Raw genomic sequence first — 21,682 nt, forward strand, 5'->3', positions numbered from 1 at the left:
GCCAAAAGCCTCTGGATAAGGATTAAGGGACGAACAAGTAATGCAAATGTCATCATGGGAGTCTACTATAGACCTCCTATCCAGAATGGTGATGCTGATGAGTTTTTCTTTAAGCAACTAAGGAACATCTCTAAGTTAGCCACTCTTATCCTTATGGGGGACTTCAACTTGGCAAATGTTAGTGAATACCATACAGCTAATACAAGCAGGTCCAGAAGGTTCATAAACACCTGGATGATCACTGCATGGTGCAGACACTAAGAGAGCCAACTCAGTAAGATGTCCTCCTTGATCTGCTGCTCATTAACAGAGAGAATCTTATGACTGAAGTGGAAATTGGTGGTTGTCTTGGCCACAGCAACCACAAAGCAATTGGATTTAAAACTTCAGACTGCTTAGGGAACTAATGAGTAAGGTCCTCTGGGAAAATGTTTTTGATGGTGCTGGGGTCCATCAATGCTGGTGACTTTTTAAGCACCACCTCCTATGGGTGCAGGAGCAGGCAATTCCAAAATGTTGGAAAAGCAGTTTGAGGCAGAAGGCCAACTTGGCTAGGCAGGGATCTTCTTCCAGAGGAAAGGCAAAAAAAAAGTAAATGTTTGACCAGCAGAAGCAAGGTGACATGGGAGGACAACAGAGATGCTGTTCTCCTCCATGGGGAGAAAATTGTGAGGGAAAAGCTCAATGTGAGCTGAAGCCAGTCAGTACTGTGTAGCACAATAAAAAGAACTTTAAGAAATATGCTAGTTGCAAAAGGCAGTCCAGAAATAACAGTGACTTGTTAAATTATGAGTATGTTTACCATATGAACAGGGACATAGACAAGGCAGAGGGAGTTAATGCTCTCTTCAGTTTTCAGAGCCAGTCATGGACTATGGGGCTCTCAGTGCCCTGAGCTGAAGGATGAGGATTCTGAGAATTATAAACTCAGAGTCAACTCTGAACTTGTGAGGGAATCACTGCTCCAGCTGGGTCCCTATAAGTCTATGGGGCCTGATAGGATTAGTCCTGGAATCCTCAAAGAGCTGGCTGGTGTCATTACAAGACTTCTTTCAATGTCTTTTTGAACTGTTTTGGGAATCTGGAGAGGTCCCACTTGACTCGATGCTGGCTAATGTCCCAGTTTTCAAGAACAGCACAAAGGAAACTACAGGTCTGTCAATCTCATTTCAGTGCCTGGTAGAATTATGGAGAAGATTACTCTTGGAGTTACTGAAAAACACCTGAAGGATAATGCAGTCATTGACCAGAATGGCTTCATCAGGGGAAAGCCCTGTTTGACTAGCATTATTTCAATTTATGACAAGGTAACCCACCTAGCTGAGCAAAGGAAGCCTGTTCGTGTAATCTCTTTGGCCTTCGGTTGAGCTTTCAACACTGTCTTTCATGGTGTCCTTCTGGACAACATCTCCAGCATTCAGCTGGATCATCACATCATATGATGGGTGCTCAACGGGCTAATGGATTCAGGCACAAAGAATTCCAGTAAACAGAGTTACACTAGGCTGGCAAACAGTCACCAGTGGGGTTCCACATGGCTCCAATGAAGGGCCAGTGCTCTTCATGAATTACTTCGACATAGAACTCACAGGAATACTAAGTAGATTTGCTGGTGATACTAAACTGGGGGGAACTGTCAACTACCTTGAGGGCAAAGAGGCCCTGCAGAGACATCTTGACAAATTAGAGGGTTGAGTAATGACCCACTGTATGATGTTTAATAAAGGCAAGTGCTGGATTTTGCACCTGGGACAGGGCACCTCTGGATATACAAGAAGACTGGGCAATGAGAGGCTTGAGAGCAGCTCTTTGGAAAGGGACTGGAGGTCCTGATTGATGGAAAATCATTGTGCCCTGGCAGCCAGGAGGGCCAACTGTGCACTGGTGGGCATCAGGCACAGCACCAACAGCCAGGAAAGGAGGAGGGGATTGTCCTGTTCTGCTCTGCACTCACGTGGCCTCACCTCAAGTCCTGTGTGCAATTTTGGACGCCACAATACAAAAAAGACATTAAGCCATTAAAGAGAGTTAAGAGGAGGGCAATGAAGATGATGGGGGGCCTTGAGGGGAAGCCGTATGGGGGGAGTGGCTGAGGTCACTTGGGCTGTTCAGCCTGGAGAAAGGAAACTGAGGGGAGACCTCACTGCAGTCTGAAGCTTCCTTGTGAGGAAAAGAGGAGGGGCAGGCACTGATCTCTGCTCTGTGGTGACCGGTGACAGGACCCGAGGGAATGGCTGGATGCTGAGTCAGGGCAGGTTTAGGTTGGATACTTGGTCTACACCCAAAGGATGGTTGGGCACTCGAACAGGCTCCTCAGAGTAGTGGTAACAGCACCAAGGCTGACAGGATTCAAGGAGTATGTCCGATTGCTCTCAAGCACACAGTGTAACTCTTAGGGTGTCCTGTGTGTGGCTAGGAGTTGGATTCAGTTTTTCTTGTGGGTCCTTTCCAACTCAGAATATTCCGTGATTCTGTAAAAACATTTCTTACCTTCTCTTCAATTCCAGTATTCTGTGGGCCCATGAACAGTAAATACCATGCTAATGATTCAACATTTTCCTTGGTTTTGAACCCTGAGATTCTGTGAAGTGACTGCATAGCTAAACTAGTTTGAACCAATGAATATCCTTTCCAGTTAAATTAGGATAGATTTGGAAACATTGCAGTGGGAATTGTTAATTTGTTTGGAATGGAGTTTGTGGTTTGGTTGTTTTGGATTTTTTTTTAATAGCATGTGGTCTTACAGTGTTGTGTGTATTATGGGAATAACTACTTGTGAATTTACTACATTTTATTTGGACATTAATACCTACTAATCAATCTTTAAATATTTTAAGCATTTATTTGCAACAATATGGTGAGTGTTTGTCTTGAATAAATTATATCTCAATTTTCCAGTAAGCTCTAGACACTTTATAGTGACCAGTATTTTCAAGCTGTGGCTTTGATGGTGTTAATTGAACAAGCTTTGGCAATAAAAAAATATTAATGGAATAGATTTGGTAGACTTCATGTCTTGCTAGAGCATTGTGTTATTAAGCAGAAGAAAAGTGCTGGTGGAACTGCATAGCTAATTAAGTACTTAAGGGAATTATGAGCACTTGTCAATAATTTCTGAGGTAAAACTTGGCTGGAGTAAGTTTATTGAACACTGTTCTTAAAAATCTCAGTTCTTTCCTTCTTTACCTAAAGAAAATTCCAGGGTGGGTGGATCTGTTGTATTCAGATTAGCTTTTGGTTACAAACCACTTTCAGGAAAGAGAGTTAATGTGGCAGAAACATACAACAGAGGGGGGTTAGTTCACAATTAAGTTTGTAGAAGCTAGAAACTGATCTTCACTGTTCCTAGAAAAAAATCAAAAAGTTACATGTGAAGGAATAGAGATAAGTATACCTAAAAGTTCCAACTAAACACATAAATTATATGTTTACATGAGCATTTGTGAAAGCACAAATAATCTCATGAGAAGGATTTGTTGACTATTTATTTAGTGAATATTGGCTTTTAAAAAGTATAAAACCTGCCAATAAAGGATGTGGAATTATCCTGGAGAAATGGAATCTCTTTCTAAGTGTAAAAATAAATATTGTTAGCTATACATATATCCTTTTGAAGGCAACTTTAAAAATTAATGATTTTCCTTAAAGGGGACCTTTTCTTAAAGTAGATATCTTCAGTAATACTACCTTAGTTAAAAACAGGAAAAAAGTATGACTGTATAGAATTGTTGAAAGAACATGAAAATTGAGTTACTACTTTCTGGAAAAGGATGGAAAATGGAAAACCTTGTACAATTACCTTATAGAAGGTAATTAAATAAGCTGCTTTTATAATTCTGCACAAAATTTAACTGCTGTCTCAGTGACCTCTAGTACATTAAATCCAAATCATAAAGGAGATTATTTGGGAACCATGAGAAAAGCAATATCAGAAAGAGTTTGCACTTTTTTCTCTTTGAATCAGAGCTACTGGTCTGTTCTTGTAGCTGTGTACTGTGATTTGTCCATTGCATACTGTCTCAAATGGAATTGTAACAAATATTTTAGTAATTGTCATGTTCCTTTAGTCAACTGGCAATGACGGTGATCACTCTGAGGAGAAATACACTTCTCTGTCTTTTTATCTTACAGCCTTCAACATTCTCCCAGCACAAAAGCCAGCTTTCATTTTAGAGTAAACTGCATGGCTGTCTCATGTAGATAGGACTTTCTGTAAGTTATGCTTGTCACGACTTTTTAAAAATGGATGTTATCTACAGTAGGATTGATGTGAAAATCATGATGCATAGAAGGAAGTACCTTGATTAAGAACTCCAACATCAAACTGAGAAGACAGGTCAAGGTGTTTTCCTTGCTTATGAGAAAGAGAGAGACTTCATCTCTCTTTGCTGCCTATTCAGTCATACCTGGAGATATTCTCAGATAACATATTGGGAAAACATATCTAAAGGCAACTATTGCTGTCACTGGAAAAATTCCAGAAAATATCAGGGTTTGCATTCATTCTCAACCTCCAGTTTTGTTAAGCTATTGCTCCTGTCCGTTAAACAATTTTTGTTTAAATTTTCTTGAAAATTTTCTTTTCCCATAGCTTGGGTAGTACTTGTGGCTATTATACCAACTCATGAGGGGTTTAGCTGTGATATTAGACCAATTCCTGTTGGTTGTGCTAAGAAACAGCTCAAATTGGGGACTTCGTTTTTGCACATGCTTGTCATAAAATACATATCCATATCAGCTTTTCTGAGATATGATGAATGCATATTTGTTCCACTTGAACTTAGAAATCCAGGTTGTGCCCCAGCTCTAATCAATTAAAGCTGTGCACAAGTAGAGGTCAGGAAGGTAACATGGAGACACTCAGACATTAGCCAAAATAACAGTATCCTGACAATCATTGCATCTGGAAGTATTAATTTTCAAGATATGCATTATCCAGTTCTTTTTCAAAATGGTATTTGCAGCTACTTAAGAATATTGAAGATGGCAGTGAACTTAACTAAGATAATTAGTACATGTATTTTCCTATTGAAAAGAGAGGCTGTCCACAGCATGGCTTTGATGCTTGTTTTGGTCTGTAGGTTTTTCTTTTCAGGGGACTTAATTTTATAACTTCTTTATTTTAAACAGATCTAAATGCCACAAAAACATCTGTGAATGTAAAAGCCAGGTACAATGCTTGATAGTTGCAGAGACCTTAACCAGTAACACCACATCAACTGGAATTAGTTGATATTTTGAATATGACACCTTTTCCTAGTGCAGTGTAGCTTTTTCTTTACATGCTTCTCACAGTTACCTGTTCTTCTAAAAATGTCAGGACTATGAGGATTGTGCCAGCCTTTTCTACCTAAAGCAGTTGATGCTTTAGTTATTTCTTCTTACCATCAGTTCCAGCATACTGCTGGTAATAATCAGAAACTCAGATTACAAAATAGGCATTTGATTTTTGATTTGATATCAAAATATATGCACATCTTTTAAAAGGCAAATGGTGCTTATGTAGCTACAGTAACCAGTGCAGCATGAGGCAGAGAGATAGCTTGCTCAGGAGGGGAAGGAACTGAAGAGGGGAATGAAAAAGTAGTAATTCTTCTTTCAATGAGTAAAAATGCATTTTTAAACATAAGCTTTAGAGAAAAAAAAATGGTAGCGTTCATGCACTTTGTAGGTGAGTTGTACTCTTTGTTGTCTAAACATTAGGAGGGATCAAAGATATTCAGAAATTTATGTTGTTCATTTCTGTCTTAACCCTATCCAATGCTGAGACATGATTTATTTTTTTCAACCACAGTTTCAGAACACTGGTGGGAGAGATAATTGAACTTTTGTTACATTTGTTCCATTTGCTGGAAGTCACCCTTAGTCAGGTCTGCTCTTCAGGCATTCCCTTAATTCAGATGCATGTAACATCACATTACTGGACACAGCTGAAGCTCCTGGTCTCCACAGCATGTATGACAAGATCAGATGAAACCAATTTTATTATACAGCTGCAGCTTCAATGTTTGTGACCTGTTACAGTGCTTGTACTAACTTTGCTTTTACAGTAAGTTAAAAATGTGTGAAGTGAGCAGGAATTAGCTGTATTTTTGGAAGGCTTTAGTTTTAAAGGAAAAAAAATCCAGTTACTGTTCATTACCTCAGTACCAGAGAATTAATTTGGATTTCTGTGAAACTAAGCCATATTGGCTGCAAACAGGAATTTGTTCTTGGAAGGATAACAACAGCCAGCCTGTTGCCCTTGTTTACACTGTAAAAGGTACATAAAAAAAGAGGGAATTGCATCCAGCATGCACTCCGTGTAATTAAAACATAAAAAGTACTGCTGGTTTGGCTTTCATTCTAAACAAATGTCAGGGCAAATATTCAAAACCAAGGAGAGCCAAGCTGAGGCTGCAAAAATCTTTGCTGTCAAAAATCTCTGTGTGAATTAAGATGGCAGTTTTGGAAATTTCATTACACCCTTTCTGACCAAAAGAATTCAAACATTTGTGCTTCTATCTACATCTGGATTCAAGCCCCCACTGACTTGGGTGATGTGTATTTCAGAGGTGCTTAAAATCCATATGAGTTGCAGCCTACTTCTCGAGCCTGTTCATTTCTCTGCGCATTTGTGGTGGTGGTTGTGTGTTCGAGACTGATGCTGTCAATAGCCTGAAATATGCTGTCTCTTGCTAGCTTAATGCAGCAAATCTGAAATTTGCCTTGGGCAAAGAATGAACATACAAATACATAAATGAATTGGCAGATTTTTTTTGTTTGATATTATCCCTGAGAGAAGACAGAAAGAAAGCTCCTCCGTCACCAAGGACACAAATCTTTAGAGCTAAATGCATCCAGATAAGGACATGTAAGGCTGGTGGAAAATATTTGCAAAAGCAGCTGAAGAAAGTTTGCTGCCAGGCTGTCTTGCCATGTAAACCATAACTCGGGCTGAAAGGATCTGTGCTTTGGAAGATAGATTTACTAAAGTCCTTCTATTTGTTATCTTTGCTTTGTAGACATTTTGAAATTCATCCCAAGAATGTATGTCATAAGAGTTAACTTGCTGAGGGGTATGTATATATGCATGCATATACATACACACAGATGTATTTATTTGGACAGTTTTTGAAGTGTATATACTTAGAAAAAGAGATTCTGAAGAGGGGGTGGAAGCAGAGCATCTGCAGGAAGAGCTGTGTTTCCTTATGCACTGCTTTGAGATTTTTGTCTCAATTTAAAATAAAGAGGAAGAGAGAAGCTCTCCAAAAGCTCTCCAAAGGTATTTGAAGAAATTGACCAGTGCTCACTTTTATTGTTAAATTTTTAAACCAACTGCTTCCTTGCTTAAATACTATAGGGACGATAATCTACTTTTCAGGCAAATTGCCTTGACTAGGTCTTGGGTGACACTTCCACATGGACTGTGCGGAGCTCGGGATCATCTAACACAAAACCAGAGATCTGGAAGGTTGTTAAGGACTCTGCCTCTCCTGTTAAAAGTTCCCCAGGATCCCCAGGTCATTGCTGTCATATTTGCATACCTTGTTCTTAAATAAAATTCCTATGTAGCTTTGCTACACAACTTGTTCCAGCGTTTAAATGTCACTGTTGTAGGGCAGAGGAAGGAGAGTTCTACATTGTTTGTGTCTAAGCTAGATCTGTTCTTCTTCAAGTTATTGTGACTTACCATCCTCAATGGACATGAAGAATGATTAAATGCCATTTTCTGATATCAGCTGTTGTCTGATTTCTGACATTTGCCTATCTTCATTCTCCTAATTTCCTGACTAAATAAACAAGAATTTTTGCCTCTCTGTGTGTGACATAGTTTGTCACAAAAGCTATGCTTTTAAAACCATGTGGTAGTTTTCTTGTTCTAAAACTCTCCAATTTGCTGTATTTTTCTTGAAGTGCAGTGGTAAAACTGGATTCAGTGCCTAATAGCAAGGAATAAAGGAAAACAGCTCAGTTTCATGTCTTATACTGGCCTGCCCTGGAATTATATTTCTTTTCCTTTTGAAATAATACTGTTTATTTCCAAGTTTTAATCTCATAGATTCTCAAAAGATGCTTAGCATGTTAATGCTAATTTTCCTTTAGCATTGCTATCATGCTTTGAACATTTTCCTGAGTTTCATCATTAGACTACCTCTAGACAAATGATGAAGATTATTGTAAGCAGCGGTTGTTACCTGCGAATGAATTACAGCCTCTGCAAATTAAGTGTCTTCAGCCAATTTGAGAAATGTGTTTCTCTATTTCAGTTTTCCAATTAAGGCTGATATCCTAAGCGCTCAACTTAGTATACAGAGCTCTTTGAAATGCTTCATTGGACTATATTATTTCAGTTTGATAGAAAAAGAAATCACTGGTTATCTCTGAATAGCTGAATATTCAGAATAGCTTTACACAGCCATATCATAGAAATTTCAGCCAGCCTCTGTTTCCCTGATTTACTAGGGAACTTACTGCAGCTCCTGAAGGCTAACTCAGAAGCCATAAGCTGAAATGTATTAAAGCTATTTCTTGTTGCCTATCTGCATGCCCTTCAGCCTGACAAAGAGATAAACATGAGGTTTGACATGATTCAATTTCCATTTTCTTATTATCCTACACTGTTTAGAAATGGACTGTGATACTGTTTTTCTGTGTTTAGTGTGAACGTTGAACTTACTAACTTTAAATTCTCTGGGTACTCATTTCCCTGTGAAAAATGTGTGTATTTGCTTAGGGTGTTTTGTTTTCAGACATAAATAGTGCTTCAGAAAATCCTTTACGTGAAATCCACTCCCAAGCACGTAGCTCGTTCATACACTGTTGTGACTTACTTGGGTGAACTGTACATTTCACCTTTACAGCCTGTTGAGTAGCATAAGCAAGTATAAGTAGGCCTTTTTCTGGAAAAGCTCTGTTTGTTAGTCAAGTATAAAATTGTGAGAATGAGAAATGAAAGCTGTTTCTTAGTGTATGACTTGGAATTTTCAAGGGAGGATGCATGTCTCCTTTGAAAGCTGGTACAGGTGAAGCCAAAGGTGAAGCCAAACTTGAAATTTGCTGCCTTGAAGTTGGCTCATTTTTGGGTTGAGTTTGTTTTGTTTGGGTGGTGTCATTGTTGTTTGTTTGGGGCTTTTTTAATTTTTTTGGGGGGGGGGCTGTAGTCTCAAAAGTGACAAAATTTGGTTTCATGGCAATGCTGGCCTAGGTGATAAAGGACTGGGAGGTGAAGGGAAGGACTGTAAGGGGAGAAGCAGGTGGCACCATCCTGCCAGCTGATGCTGAGCTGTCCTGAGGGACATTCCCTTCTGATCCACTCTTCCCACCGTCTCCTGTCCATTTTCTTTCCATGTCTTCCTTTACATTTACTGCACCAAATTTCTGGAGTTATTGAGGCAGCTCTTTCTTGAAGAGACCTTGTCCCTGCCTCTTAACATTCTCTTGGCTCCCTGTAGATGGAACAGTTTTCCTATATCTTCCCCAAAACAGAGTGGAGGAGACTTGCTTTCTTATTGTGACTGAGAAGACCTCAGCTGAAAGCTGAGGGAATTATTCTTCTTGGTGATCACCAGCTAACAGATGAATATTTCTAGGGCAAGGGATGTAGTTCTATGTCTGTTTGTGAAATTAGGCCAATGTCTGCTCTTCTGCTGGGATTTAATGTAAAAAATGCAGTCCTTTTTACAAGAACTTCACTGTTTTCGCATTTTGGATTTACTTACAACAATGGAATATGAAAATGTTTTAGTTAGGAATGTTTACAACTATAGTCTTCTGCATCTATTTACATAATTCCTTTTTGGCTTTTGAGAGTATATGTGTATTTTTTCATTTTTTTCTATTGCTGGAAATTACCGTTGAAAGCACTTGCTGAAGAATGAAGTCTCTCTAACCATAGAAACATAGAATTTAATATTATCCAAGAAAATGTGTTATCTGCGTATGATTTTTGTTTAGAATTTTGGCACTGGTAATTAAATTATTAAGTTGGGTATTGGAAATAAATTTGCCAGTTACATGCTAGTCTGATTTTTTTTCCTATCTCTGTCATCTGAATTTGTCTATTTACCTGATTCAATTCCACGTTTTCCATGTCATTCACATGTAATGGGGCTGAGCCCTATTTACTCAACAAAGACCCTGTAAACTAATATTGAACCAGTTATCAGTGTTTTAAACAATCCTGTGTGACTTCACTGGAGAAATGGGGTGTGCTACAAGCTTCAAAATTATACCAATGCTGATTTCTTCACAACTGTGTTAAGAACAGCTGATCTCCAGTAGAAACCACCCATGTTGGGCATTTCCAGCAATAAAGCCATCATAACATTACTGTAAAATGTTAAATAATAGTGCAGTCTGGAAAAATAGAATTTCCTGTACTGTTTAAGAAAATGGGAGTGAAAATTGCTGGAAGTGCAATCCTATCCTGTAAGCTGGTAAGAGGAATAAATTAGCTCTGTGAATGTGAACTGCTAAATGGTTGCAATTCCACTGGGAAATCTTGCTGCTGAGAACTGCTTCACAAGGATGACTTTTCCTTTTCCCAGTGTAACCCAGGCTGTGAATGGCTCTTCTTTGAGCAACAGAATTTATGTGTTGTCTTATGGGTACGTGTTCACAGAGATATGAAGAATAAACATGAAGTTATGCAGCTATTGCAAAGTTGCTACAAGGAATTAGTTAATAAATAACATAAGAAATTAATAATTAACTGCCTTTTCTTACATCTTCCTGATCTTTTTTCTGGTACTTCACAGGAACCTACTTTATCTTCCATCCCCACTTACCTAGTCATGCTTTCTCTTTCATGTTTCCTCTCACTTTGCTTTATTGCCACTGCTCATCTGTGAATGTATGGTGTTTGCAGGCATTGCCAAGCAATCCTGAGGGCTATTTCAACTAAAGCACAAATAAAGGATAGTTTCATCTTTGTCCTTAAACTAACCATTTAATCAGTAGTGTGAGTTAGTAGGGGCACTGTAGAAAGAAAGATGTCAAACCTCTAATTTCAAAGACACAATGTTGTTTTCTTCATTAATAACACTGATTCCAGATACATTCTTAAGTACAAATTACTTCAGGAAAGCTCATGATTTTTTTTGGTACTGTTTTGCAGAGGATTTCCCAAGAAAACAGGCAGGACGGCTAGGATAGCATCAGATGAAGAGATTCAAGGGTCAAAGGATGCTGTAATTCAGGATCTGGAGAGAAAACTTCGCTTCAAAGAAGACCTTTTGAACAACGGGCAACCGGTATAAAAACATAAAATACCCTGGGGAATGGGAGTGAGTGAGGGTGGGCACCATTGGTAGTTTCTGAGCTGTGCTACATATAAAATAATTGTTGTAGATTGCTTTTTATGTATTTATAATTTTTAATTGAACTTTCAAAACTGCATTTCCAAAAGGAATGATAGATTTCGTTCTATCATTCCTTCTCCTATTTGACAACTTTACTTGGACTTAACAAAGCAATGGAGGTCACCAAAATGGTGAATTTGCATAAGAAGCCTGCACAGTCTGTACCTCCATGACTCTTTGAGCCTCAAGGACCATTTGCTTTCAGCTGTTCATTACTGAGTGAATGAACATGCACAGCTCTGATTCAGTCCAGGCTCATTCTACCTTGTGCCCAGCCACTGGATGATGGGGGAAGCAGTAGGTGGTAACTGGACATCAGAGGAGGTACAAGGCAGTTCATCATGAAAAACAACCCAGTAGGAATCAGGCATCATTAGATTCTGCAGCTGGGGGGACTTCTTTTGACTGATAGAATTTTAACCAGTAGAACAGAAACAACAAATAGTACTAACTTGCCGACTCAAGGGTTAATGACCTGCTTGAGGATTCAAGAAATGAGGTAAAATGAGCATATCAAGTAATGGAAATACACAGCCACAAAGAGCTCTGTTCCTTTTTATACCCTTAAGATACACATGAAAGTTAAAATACCAAATTCTTCCTGCTCAGAGTTGATGAGAAGCAACTTTCCTAAGAAGTTTTTACAGTTATTAAGACACTATCTTTGAAGCAGGAATTTCTTTTAAGAGGAAAGTAATTTTTAAAATGTAAACTGTCACCCCTCTTTTGTCAATAAAATATTTTTTTAAAAATCTGAGTACCTTGGGATGCCTTTGTGTCACTTTGAAAGGAAGTGGAATTTTACATTTCTCAGGACAATGCCCAGAATTTTACTAAGTTTGCTTCTAGGTCTGAGCTGTGAACTCTGGTGGTGTAGTTCAAGAAAGCCCATTGAGTCAGACTGTCTATCAACATTGCTCGATTTTGGTTCTTAATAAGGTCAATGGAGTGAAGTAGGGAGAATGCTCAGAGCATCTGCTGCTTCTGTTACCTTTCTCCATTTCCTGCACAGCATTTGGCAGTTTTCTGTAGCAGTTAAGCAAAATCACTGCCATAGTGTATTAGTTCCTGTTTTTTCCAAGGAAGTGGGCTGAGAATGACTGTCAATGCCTATTTTGGAAAGTGAGGGAGATGTTTGGCCTGGGCAAATGAATGGAATGTCCTGAGAATGCCCACATGGCCCAAGGTATAAAAAAAAGAGACCAACTGTGATCAGATGATGTGGGAGCTTGAACTAAATAAACTCTGTTTTGGTGCTTGCCTTGTGGCTTTTGCCTTGCAGATTCCTGTCGTGGGTAAATTCTGTATGTGTAATCATGAAAGTGGGCACTTGGAGTGACTGCAGAAGAAATATAAGTGAAGAAAAGTTCATGATTTCCTTAGATGCTTGTAGCCGAGGCAACACTGCTACCTAGTTGTCATGAGTTTCAGCCTGCTGGTTTAGCTGCAATATGACATTAAGACAAAATAAATTACATGAGATTTTTTTTTTTAAAGCATACATGCAGTATGCTTTTAAATATTTACAATTTCCATTCTTCATTCAGTTTTCATTTTTCTCCTTCAATGAGGTGTTTCACCATGAAATTGATTTGTCTTCCACAAACTTGCATTTTTTTGCAATGTTGATTTGTAAGAAAGTGTCTGAAATGCATTTGAAAATGCAGGAAGAAAACTAATAATGAAATAATTGGCTTATGCATTAAGATATGCCTTTAATTTGTTTTCTCAGTGTAAATTGCCTTTTATAAGCTGTCTCCTAAGTTTCTGAAAGAGTAAGAAGAAATAGAAATTTTAAAATCTTGAAGAATACATTTTTCTGTATTTTGGACAAAATATTCAAGTAGAGTAGAATCTCCTTATTTTGTGGCAGTGTTTTCTGCCTTGTGGTTCTAATGTGAAAACTGAGCAGAATGACTTGGATAAGATTTGGGATGATTTGATATGCCCTCTTCTGATGGCCATGATTTAAGCAGTTCCTATTGCTCATTCCTACCCAAGTTCCTGGCATGAGGATGGAAACAAATGGCAGAGTCAGTGTAAGGGTTGCTTAAGCCAAAAGAGCCACTTGTAATACTAAAAAAATGCATTACAATCTGTGGTAGAAAATTTCTGTTAGAAACATATTGCTGCTCTCTTTTATCAACATTACTTTAAGCATTGCTTACTGTATACTGCTTTGTCATTGAAGAAATACTATTTTTTTCTTTCTTCTGCTTCCCCCCTCATGTCCTTTTTATTTTTTGTTCAGAGATTAACATACGAGGAAAAAATGGCTCGTCGATTGCTGGGAGCAGACAGCGCTGCAACTGTCTTCAACATACAGGAACCAGAAGAAGATCCTGCAATGCAGGTGCCACATAACTCTACAATTTCACAGGAAAAAATGCCTTTCAGCTTTTCTTTTTTACTGACTATGATTGTCATTAAAATAAAATCCTACAGAAGACACTAAATATATACAAGATAGGATAGTTATTGATTATAGAAGTTATGTGTTATCTATTAGTGAAATAACCTGGAGGATCACATGTCCATTGCTCAGTTTTTCTATAAGGCTGAGACTTCTCGAATGTCTGCTTTCTGCTTTAAACTCTTCTGTTTATCCTGTTCTGTCCTGACCTTTAAGTCTCTGAAGGCAGAAATGCATCTCCTATCTTGAAACCATCTTCTCTTTATTTGTGTAATAGGCACTTTTTGGGTGCAGATCAAAACCACAACAGAAAGTCTGCTTGAAAGGCCAGGTACACACTCTCCATTGTTCAGATGCCAGGGCTGCTATTCAGAAATATTCATTTGCTTATGGTGCTGCACAAAGCACATTCTCCTGATAAAAACTGAGGAACTGTCATGGATATCTCTTGGTCTTCTTTCTCCTCTTGATCTTTTCTTCTACCCTTGCAGGAAGCTCGCTCTGTTGGTGCTTCTGTAGTGAGTCCCATGGATATTCAAAAGGTTATAATTTTCACCTTTTTCTGTCTTGTTTTTTTTTTTTGTCTGTTTTTCTTTCTGTCCTCTTTCAATTCTACTGTTCTTGGTTAATAATAAGAGGTCTTCTAGCATTAATAACTGTGGAGAATTGGACTGCACTCCATTTATGAGGATGTTCAAGTTGTTCTGGAAGCCTGTGTGAGTGCAGACAGTTTAACAGCAATCATCGTGTGCTCCACTATCTTTGTGCTGTAACAATAACATACACTGACATGTTACTAACTGTCATATACTTCATGGTTTACTTTTATGGTGCACTTCAGGAAACAGAGAAATTTTAAAACTATCTGCAGCTTACAAGGTATTCCTCTGCTCTTCCATTTGTTGCAATTATCGAGGGTTATGATTAGTTATAGAAGCATTAGTATAGAAGCATGTCATATCATTCTCAGACCAGAGGCAGCAACAGGGGATGGGAATGTGAAGGATACTTTGCATGAGATGCATGTTCTTAAATATAAGAGTCAGAGACAATGGCCAAAAGCAATTTGAAAGTGTCTGAATTTCTGCTGACTGAGAAGAGCATTGGCTAAAATTTTTTTTTCCTGCTTCTGAGCTGTTTTACAGTCTGACATTGTCACTCTTATCAGTAAGATTCCAAGCAGGAATTCTGCAAAGTAACAGTTCAAGAAAGCAAATAACAGTGTATATCAGTAAATCATAACAAATTCAAGCAAGTCACTCGATGAACCTTTCTGCTCTTCTTGCTATATCTTCAATACAATTACAGTAACTTTTGTTTCTAAGGGAGAATCCCATACAAAGGGAATCATAGCAACAGGAGTAAAGGGAAACAACTATCATGGACTGCCACTGTTGCAATTTTCTCTTATTTTTGTCCTCATTTTTACAGGCAACTGTAAACAAAATAATTTTATCCTTCTGGTTCAGCCTCTGGTAGAGTTCTATGCAAATAGCAGATGTGAACCATATGGTCTTCTAGCCATCTGGAAACAAAACCCACCCTAAATCTGTCTGTACCCTCAAGGAAATATTAGTGTGTTCCTTTTGTCTTTATGAACTGCCCCAGAATACTTTTATTCTTATAGGATTTTTTTTAATGGAAAGAAAGCAACCAATGACTTTCTTTCCCCTTATAAATTAGACCTTAAGACAGCATGAAGTACAGTTTTTGCCTCATACCAGATGTCTCGATTGTTTCATAGTGAAGCTATTGGAGACATGGATTATAGTGTTTTTCTTCAACAAGATACAGTTTCCTTTTATATGTAAAAACTTAAAGGCTTGTTAAAGATTGGTAAAATAAAGAAATCCAAATATTAAGAACATATCTTCCTGAGCAATGTGTTGAAGCTGGACACTAATATCTACCTCTCATTTGACAGGAATATAAAGTCTCCAGCTTTGAGCAAAGGTTGATCAGTGAAATTGAATACAGGCTGGAGAGATCTCCTGTGGAAGAATCAGATGATGAAGTGCAACATGGAGATGAACCTGTTGATAACAGTATGTCACCCTATTTTGAGATAAAGCTGAAGCACTACAAAATCTTTGAGGGAATGCCAGTCACATTTACATGCAAAGTGGCAGGAAATCCAAAGCCAAAGGTAAGGAAAAACAGTAAATCTTTCTAGAACTTCTCTGAAGAGTTCTGTGTTGGTCCTTTACCATCAGGCTCTGGACTCTATGGGCTGTATCTTACAGTAACAGGAGATATTTACGCTTGACAAGAAAATCTTCTATCTAGCATAAACCGCCGAATCTCTTTTGGCACAACTGGAGTTAATCAGTCAAAATCTGGTAAAAAATGCTACTGTTATGCTTCTGCTCTCAGTTACTCCCTCCTGAGGCTTCTTTTCAATTATTTTACCTGGAAGGAAAGCTTCTGTCATTTTCAGAATTACCTTTTAGGGTACATTTGTGCACAGAATGCAGTGCAAGGCTAGAAAGCCCCACGTGAGCTGGCATAGGAGTCCCAAAAGCCACCTCATCTTGCTAGCATGGGTAATTAGTTCAGGCATGGTAACATGCTAATGCAAAAATATGTGGGTTTTAGTTCAGAAGTCAGCATGGTATCTCTCATTCTTCAGCATCTACACACACTAACAAGACTGGGTTTTACTGGAATGTAGAAGAAGGCGTAATAAAATACCATAAGCTCCCATATATCCCAACAGCAAGATGAGACATGATGGTGAGGTTTTAATGATGAACTTCTGAGGGAGGGTTGGGCTTGGGAAGCATTTCCTTGTAGCAAATGTAAAAAGTACCAGCTGCATGATGTCAGTAGTCTGGAAGAATGCCCTCCTTGGATAGGTTGCATACAACCATTTCAAAAATTGCTTGGCAATCAACTGACTGATTATGCAGCGGGCAAACAGCAGCAGCTTCTTCAACTCCCCTGCCAAAGCCACTGTCTTCCCTGTGAAGTTCTCACAGCTCTCACAGTGACCTCTCGTGGACAGGGGCTCTTATCTTCTTAGACAAGATCAATGATGCCTTGTCTGATACAAAAGATCTTCACAGAAGCCCTCACATCCAAATCTCTCATCCAGTGTAGGTTTTATGGGTACTCAGGATTTCAAACAGAGAGAAATGCAAGTGACTTTATATGCCCAATGATATATGTATATGATAGTGTACAAGCTGGTAATTTAAAAAAAAAAGGACTTTATGAGGTAGCAGAGGAAGAACAACAGAGTACTAGGGCTACATCTGCATCAGCAAGGAGTGCAGACCAGAAGAAGAAAATCTCTAGAATGAGATCTCCACCCCTACACACGTCAGAAGGTTTTACTCCAGGCTAGCTCTAATCTCATCCCACAGACTGAAGCAGATGCACACTAGATGAGTTCTTGGAGCTCACTTTCTGGCTTAGTTTCATCTGAAAGGAATCCAGTTCTGTGCTCCAAGAGCACAACATGATGTGAACCACTGCAAAGTAAGCAGGGTAGATCAGTATACTTCTATCAGAAAAGCACTCCTGCTTCAAACTGAAGACACAGACACAGACTGGGAACATAAGCCCAGTCTGACTGAAACCAAGCTTTTCATGTCCAGCCTTACTTCTGAGATGACCCTGGGTAAGAGTCTGTTGTGCTGAACAAGGGTGGGATGCAAATGGGTCTGTTGGTGACAGAAGTGCAGTGTGTGCAGAGATATTCTTTCTGCCTGAGGCTTATGACTAAGTTGCTAGATGACCTGTTATGAGTCAGCCTTAGTCAACTTCACCATTCCCTAACTTCCACCGTTTCCAATTAAGGTGTAGTTTCTCTCTCTGATTTAAGACAGATGAAAGGGGATGTCTTCTTTCCCTCACTGGGGCGATAAGGATTGCACAGCCAAGAAGCCGCATTCCTAGCACTTCCCCTAAAGCCTGCCTTACAGAGAAGTATCTGATGAGAATGCCCTGTGATTCACAGCCATGTTCTGTTTTCCTGCAGTGTCAAAGAGTGCACATTAAGAAGGGATTTGCTCTTGCACCTGGAACTCTGGCCCTTTGTTCCATTCACTCGCAGATGCTTTGTGTAATTTGTTAAGTTGCTTGGATGGAACCAATATCAGTCCTGTTATATGGCTGCTTGTTAGCCAGGCTTCACAAATGTCCAAGGCCCTCTCCCCCTCATCTGCCAGAGCATTCCAAAACAGCAGTTTTGAAAAGCTCAATGGCTGAGGGCTGCCCTTCTGCTGTCATTTGTTGAAGCTGGAAGTGTTGCTTGTGAATAAATTTTTTACTCTGGCAAATGAAAAGCTGGAAATAATTTACTAACTTGAAGCTCCTCCCTTCTCAGTATTCTGTCAGGTCTGCCAAGGAATGGCTTTGGGAAGGACTGTAGTGTTTCTAAAATCTGGCATTCATTACAAGGGATTTTTCTAAGCAGAGTTACTGGCTTGATTATTTTTTCCCCTGAACATGCCATGTAAATTGAATACTGATGTGCAAATTCTGTCTTCATATGTATGACTTTTTAAATCTGAGCCTACTCTTTGTTATAACCTTTGGTGTAATGCAAAACTATTTTCTCATTGAAATGAGAAACCTGTGGTGCTACAGGAGGGACTATGGAATACTTCTTTATAAGGGATTATTTCTCCTAAGAATTAGGACAATGCCATACAAGAGGTTAATTGAAACACCAATGTTACATAGATCTCATACTGCTCACTCTTCACATGGCTGAATATAATTCTTGGTGATTAAAAATGCTTGTGCTGCCCAAGATCAAACCCCCCTTTGTGCTGTGTATACCATGGTATTCCTAGTCATTGCACACTGGTTTCTGAAAATCTGGTGCAAATAAAAGCAATCCAGATGCAGTGTTCAGTGCTTACGTAGTTTAATGCTACATTTATGGAAAGTTATCCTAGAAAGAAAATATTTCACTGCAAGGACCATTGTCTCCTGCAGTGGTGCTCTTTTACTTATTAACTCCATGTAAGATAAAAATAATATTAAGAATTTATTGCTCATATGGGATGCCAATGCTTTTCAACTCAGTTGATATAAATTTTGGACAACATATCCATGATGTTTGGATAGCTGGTTCAGTTAATATTTGTGTGTATTTCCATGCATGTCTCCTGATATTTCTGATAAGTGTACTGTTATTAAATAGCTACTACTTAATGCAGTAGATTTCCAAGCAACATTATGACACATGTAAAGCATGCAAGTTAAAACTCATTTTTTGCAGCAATGTTGTTTTAGCACCCATTAGCATGTGTATGTAAGTGATCAGATATCTCTTACATCTCCAGTAAGTGCTCTGTCAGCAGACAAGAAGATGACTAAACCTTTTGTTCAGGCCACAGAGCCTCTGCAAGGCTGCTGACAGACAAAATGGGAAACAAGTAAAACCAGCTATTGAGGAAATGAAATCATTTCAACTTACGCATAATGCCTGTTAATATAAAAATCATACACAGTGATAAATGTTTAAGGAAAATTTTCACTGATTTTCACCAAAAACATCCTCCATTGTTTTTTGTTAAATTCAAAAGTATACCCTTAACTTTGCCCCAAGTGAGTGAATTTCAAGCTTTGAAGCATTGGCACATATGAAGAACCCAGCAGATTAAACTCTATCAGGAATGGAATTGCACATTGCTCTGTCACTTCATTTTTTACTAGAGAGCCAGCGCCCTTTCCTCACTCTTAAGACCTAAATTCCCACTTCAAGAATGAGCTTGAGCAAAATGTGTGTTTTCCTCATGCTAAATAGTCCCAGCAGGACCAGGACAAATACAGTTGTACTTTGAATGAGTTGGCCTCCTAAAAATTATGTAGGTATCTTCACAAGTGTCTCAAATGCTGAACACAGTTGATGTTATGTGTAGTACACATTTCAGAAACAACAAGTAAATAATGTTCTACTTAAATATGGATTTGGGCAGCTGAGTACAGCCTTCCTAGTATAACATTTTTCAGATATTCCTCTGTGTGTGTTCATGCATACAACATTTACTTTTGATTCCAGCAGATATCAGTTTGGGATTTTACTTTATTATTATAATGTAAAAAAAAAAAACCTCCTGAAAGCTAGGTCAATTTTTTTCCCTTCAAGTTTGAGGCACTAAAAGTACATTTTTTGTGTGTGTAATTCCTGGATTACTGTAGGATATTATCCCGCATACATCACTTTTTTGGCTCACTGAAAGTATATCTTGGGTCAGCCAGAGAATAAAATTATGTATCAAAAGTACTGGAAAAGCCCTGTGTTTGATAGCCAGTGTAAGTGTTCTGTGCAGCTTGGAGCTGTGCTGCCATGCAGTTATTAAGGGATGTCCACGTGCTGCTTTGCTTTGAAGTATTTCCTATGGCTTTGCAAAGCTGTCCACTTGCGTAGCTGGCCTGTCACACCGGGCTGGCATTGTTAGGTTCGATCATGTCACTACACTGAGCTGCTCACTGCCAGCTGAGCAGCTCTGTCCCCTCTGGCACTTTGGTCCAGTCCACTCAGCGTAATGGATATGAGACAAAACGGGTGTTTCAACAGTGAGATCATTGCTTCTATTTAATTCATCGCTGAATTAATTGAGCCTATCATTATCTTGGGTTTTTTATTTATGTTTTTATTTTCTGAAAAGAGGGCAAAAGCATTCTTAAGGTTTTTCTGCAGCTTTTTCAGATTTAGGCAAAATAAATGTAAAGTTAGTGATCTCTGAAATCAATAATCTCTTCTTTGTAATGACATTTAGTTTCAGCTCGAACTGTTCAGCCCTTATGCACCTGTGTGTTCTGTTGGAAACTGTCCAGGCCGTTGTTTCTCTTTGGACCACTGATAATCTTGTAACTGTTAGTGAAAGTGACTCATAGAATGAGGAGTTGATCAAAGCAGTTTTCTTTTACTACCTACCAGAGAGTGTTTCAGCAGTTAGTGCTATTTATGGTTTTGATATATTTATGATATTTTTTAGCAGTTTGTTAGTGCTATTAAATGAGAAATTATGGCAATGAGCACCCACCTCTTACCAGCTGTGCTTTGCTTTTTTTCCTGTAGATTTATTGGTTTAAAGATGGGAAGCAAATTTCTAAACGGAGTGATCACTACCGAATTCAAAGAGAACCTGATGGAACTTGCTCACTGCATACTGCAGCCTCCACCCTGGATGATGATGGGAATTACACTATTATGGCTGCTAACCCACAGGTAAATGAAGGTTTGGCTCCAGAGCAAACATCCTTCTGGACATAAATCTTCAGAAAACTATCTCATCTCACATATGCATGATTTAATTAAATGATGAAGTCACCATAAAATATGCAAGTTAGATTTCTGTTTTCATCTTGCATCAGTAGGGTGGGACCTTTCTATCTCCAAGAGATTAGCAACTCAACAGTAGTTTTTTCCCTATGGTTTGAGGTTTCAGGGGGAGGGGTATAATTTTTTAATTAGTCTTACACTAGTTGTTTCAGCTGATAACATCTCAGTATTCTAACTGAGCACGGCTAGCACATATATATAAAGGGAGAAAAAGATCCAGTTTACCAGAAGAAGTAACCCAGTCCAGAGATTTAACTTTCTTTTGTTCACCCTACTCACTGACTGACTGAGGCCAATTTTTTTTAAATGAGTGGGAGTATATCACACCTCAACACACATCAGGCAAATTGCAAGTCTGTAAGGCAAAGAAAATCTAGCACTATTCTGTAACAGTCCTGTGTTCATCTTATACAGCTCTTTTCTGAAACACAGAGTGTTACTGGTTTAGCAATGCCATTTTTTCTTTGCAGATTTAACACAAGAATTGATGTACACAGCAGAAGCCCACTAGTTCATTAGACACAGCCAAACTTATAGATCCCTCATCCTATGGAAGTAGCTTTTTCAATCCACTTTTCCTACACCACAGCAAATTGAGGGGAAAGAGTTGCATGTGAGAAA

General features: G+C 38.7%; 1 protein-coding gene across 6 annotated transcripts in view; it reads left to right on the plus strand.

Annotated features, from left to right (window-relative positions):
• PALLD (palladin, cytoskeletal associated protein) overlaps positions 1 to 21,682 on the plus strand; it is a 187,390-nt gene that overhangs the window by 151,355 nt on the left and 14,353 nt on the right. For 5 of the 6 annotated variants that reach the window (XM_059469795.1, XM_059469798.1, XM_059469797.1 and 2 more), the window contains 5 exons: positions 11,102 to 11,237; positions 13,597 to 13,698; positions 14,250 to 14,300; positions 15,683 to 15,904; positions 20,798 to 20,947. In XM_059469795.1, coding sequence (XP_059325778.1) covers positions 11,102 to 11,237; positions 13,597 to 13,698; positions 14,250 to 14,300; positions 15,683 to 15,904; positions 20,798 to 20,947 — 661 coding nt within the window. The remainder of the gene's footprint in view (positions 1 to 11,101; positions 11,238 to 13,596; positions 13,699 to 14,249; positions 14,301 to 15,682; positions 15,905 to 20,797; positions 20,948 to 21,682) is intronic. The other variant, XM_059469796.1, reaches the window with a different exon arrangement.

Source organism: Ammospiza nelsoni, chromosome 4 (assembly GCF_027579445.1).
Source record: "Ammospiza nelsoni isolate bAmmNel1 chromosome 4, bAmmNel1.pri, whole genome shotgun sequence".
NCBI lineage: Eukaryota > Metazoa > Chordata > Aves > Passeriformes > Passerellidae > Ammospiza > Ammospiza nelsoni.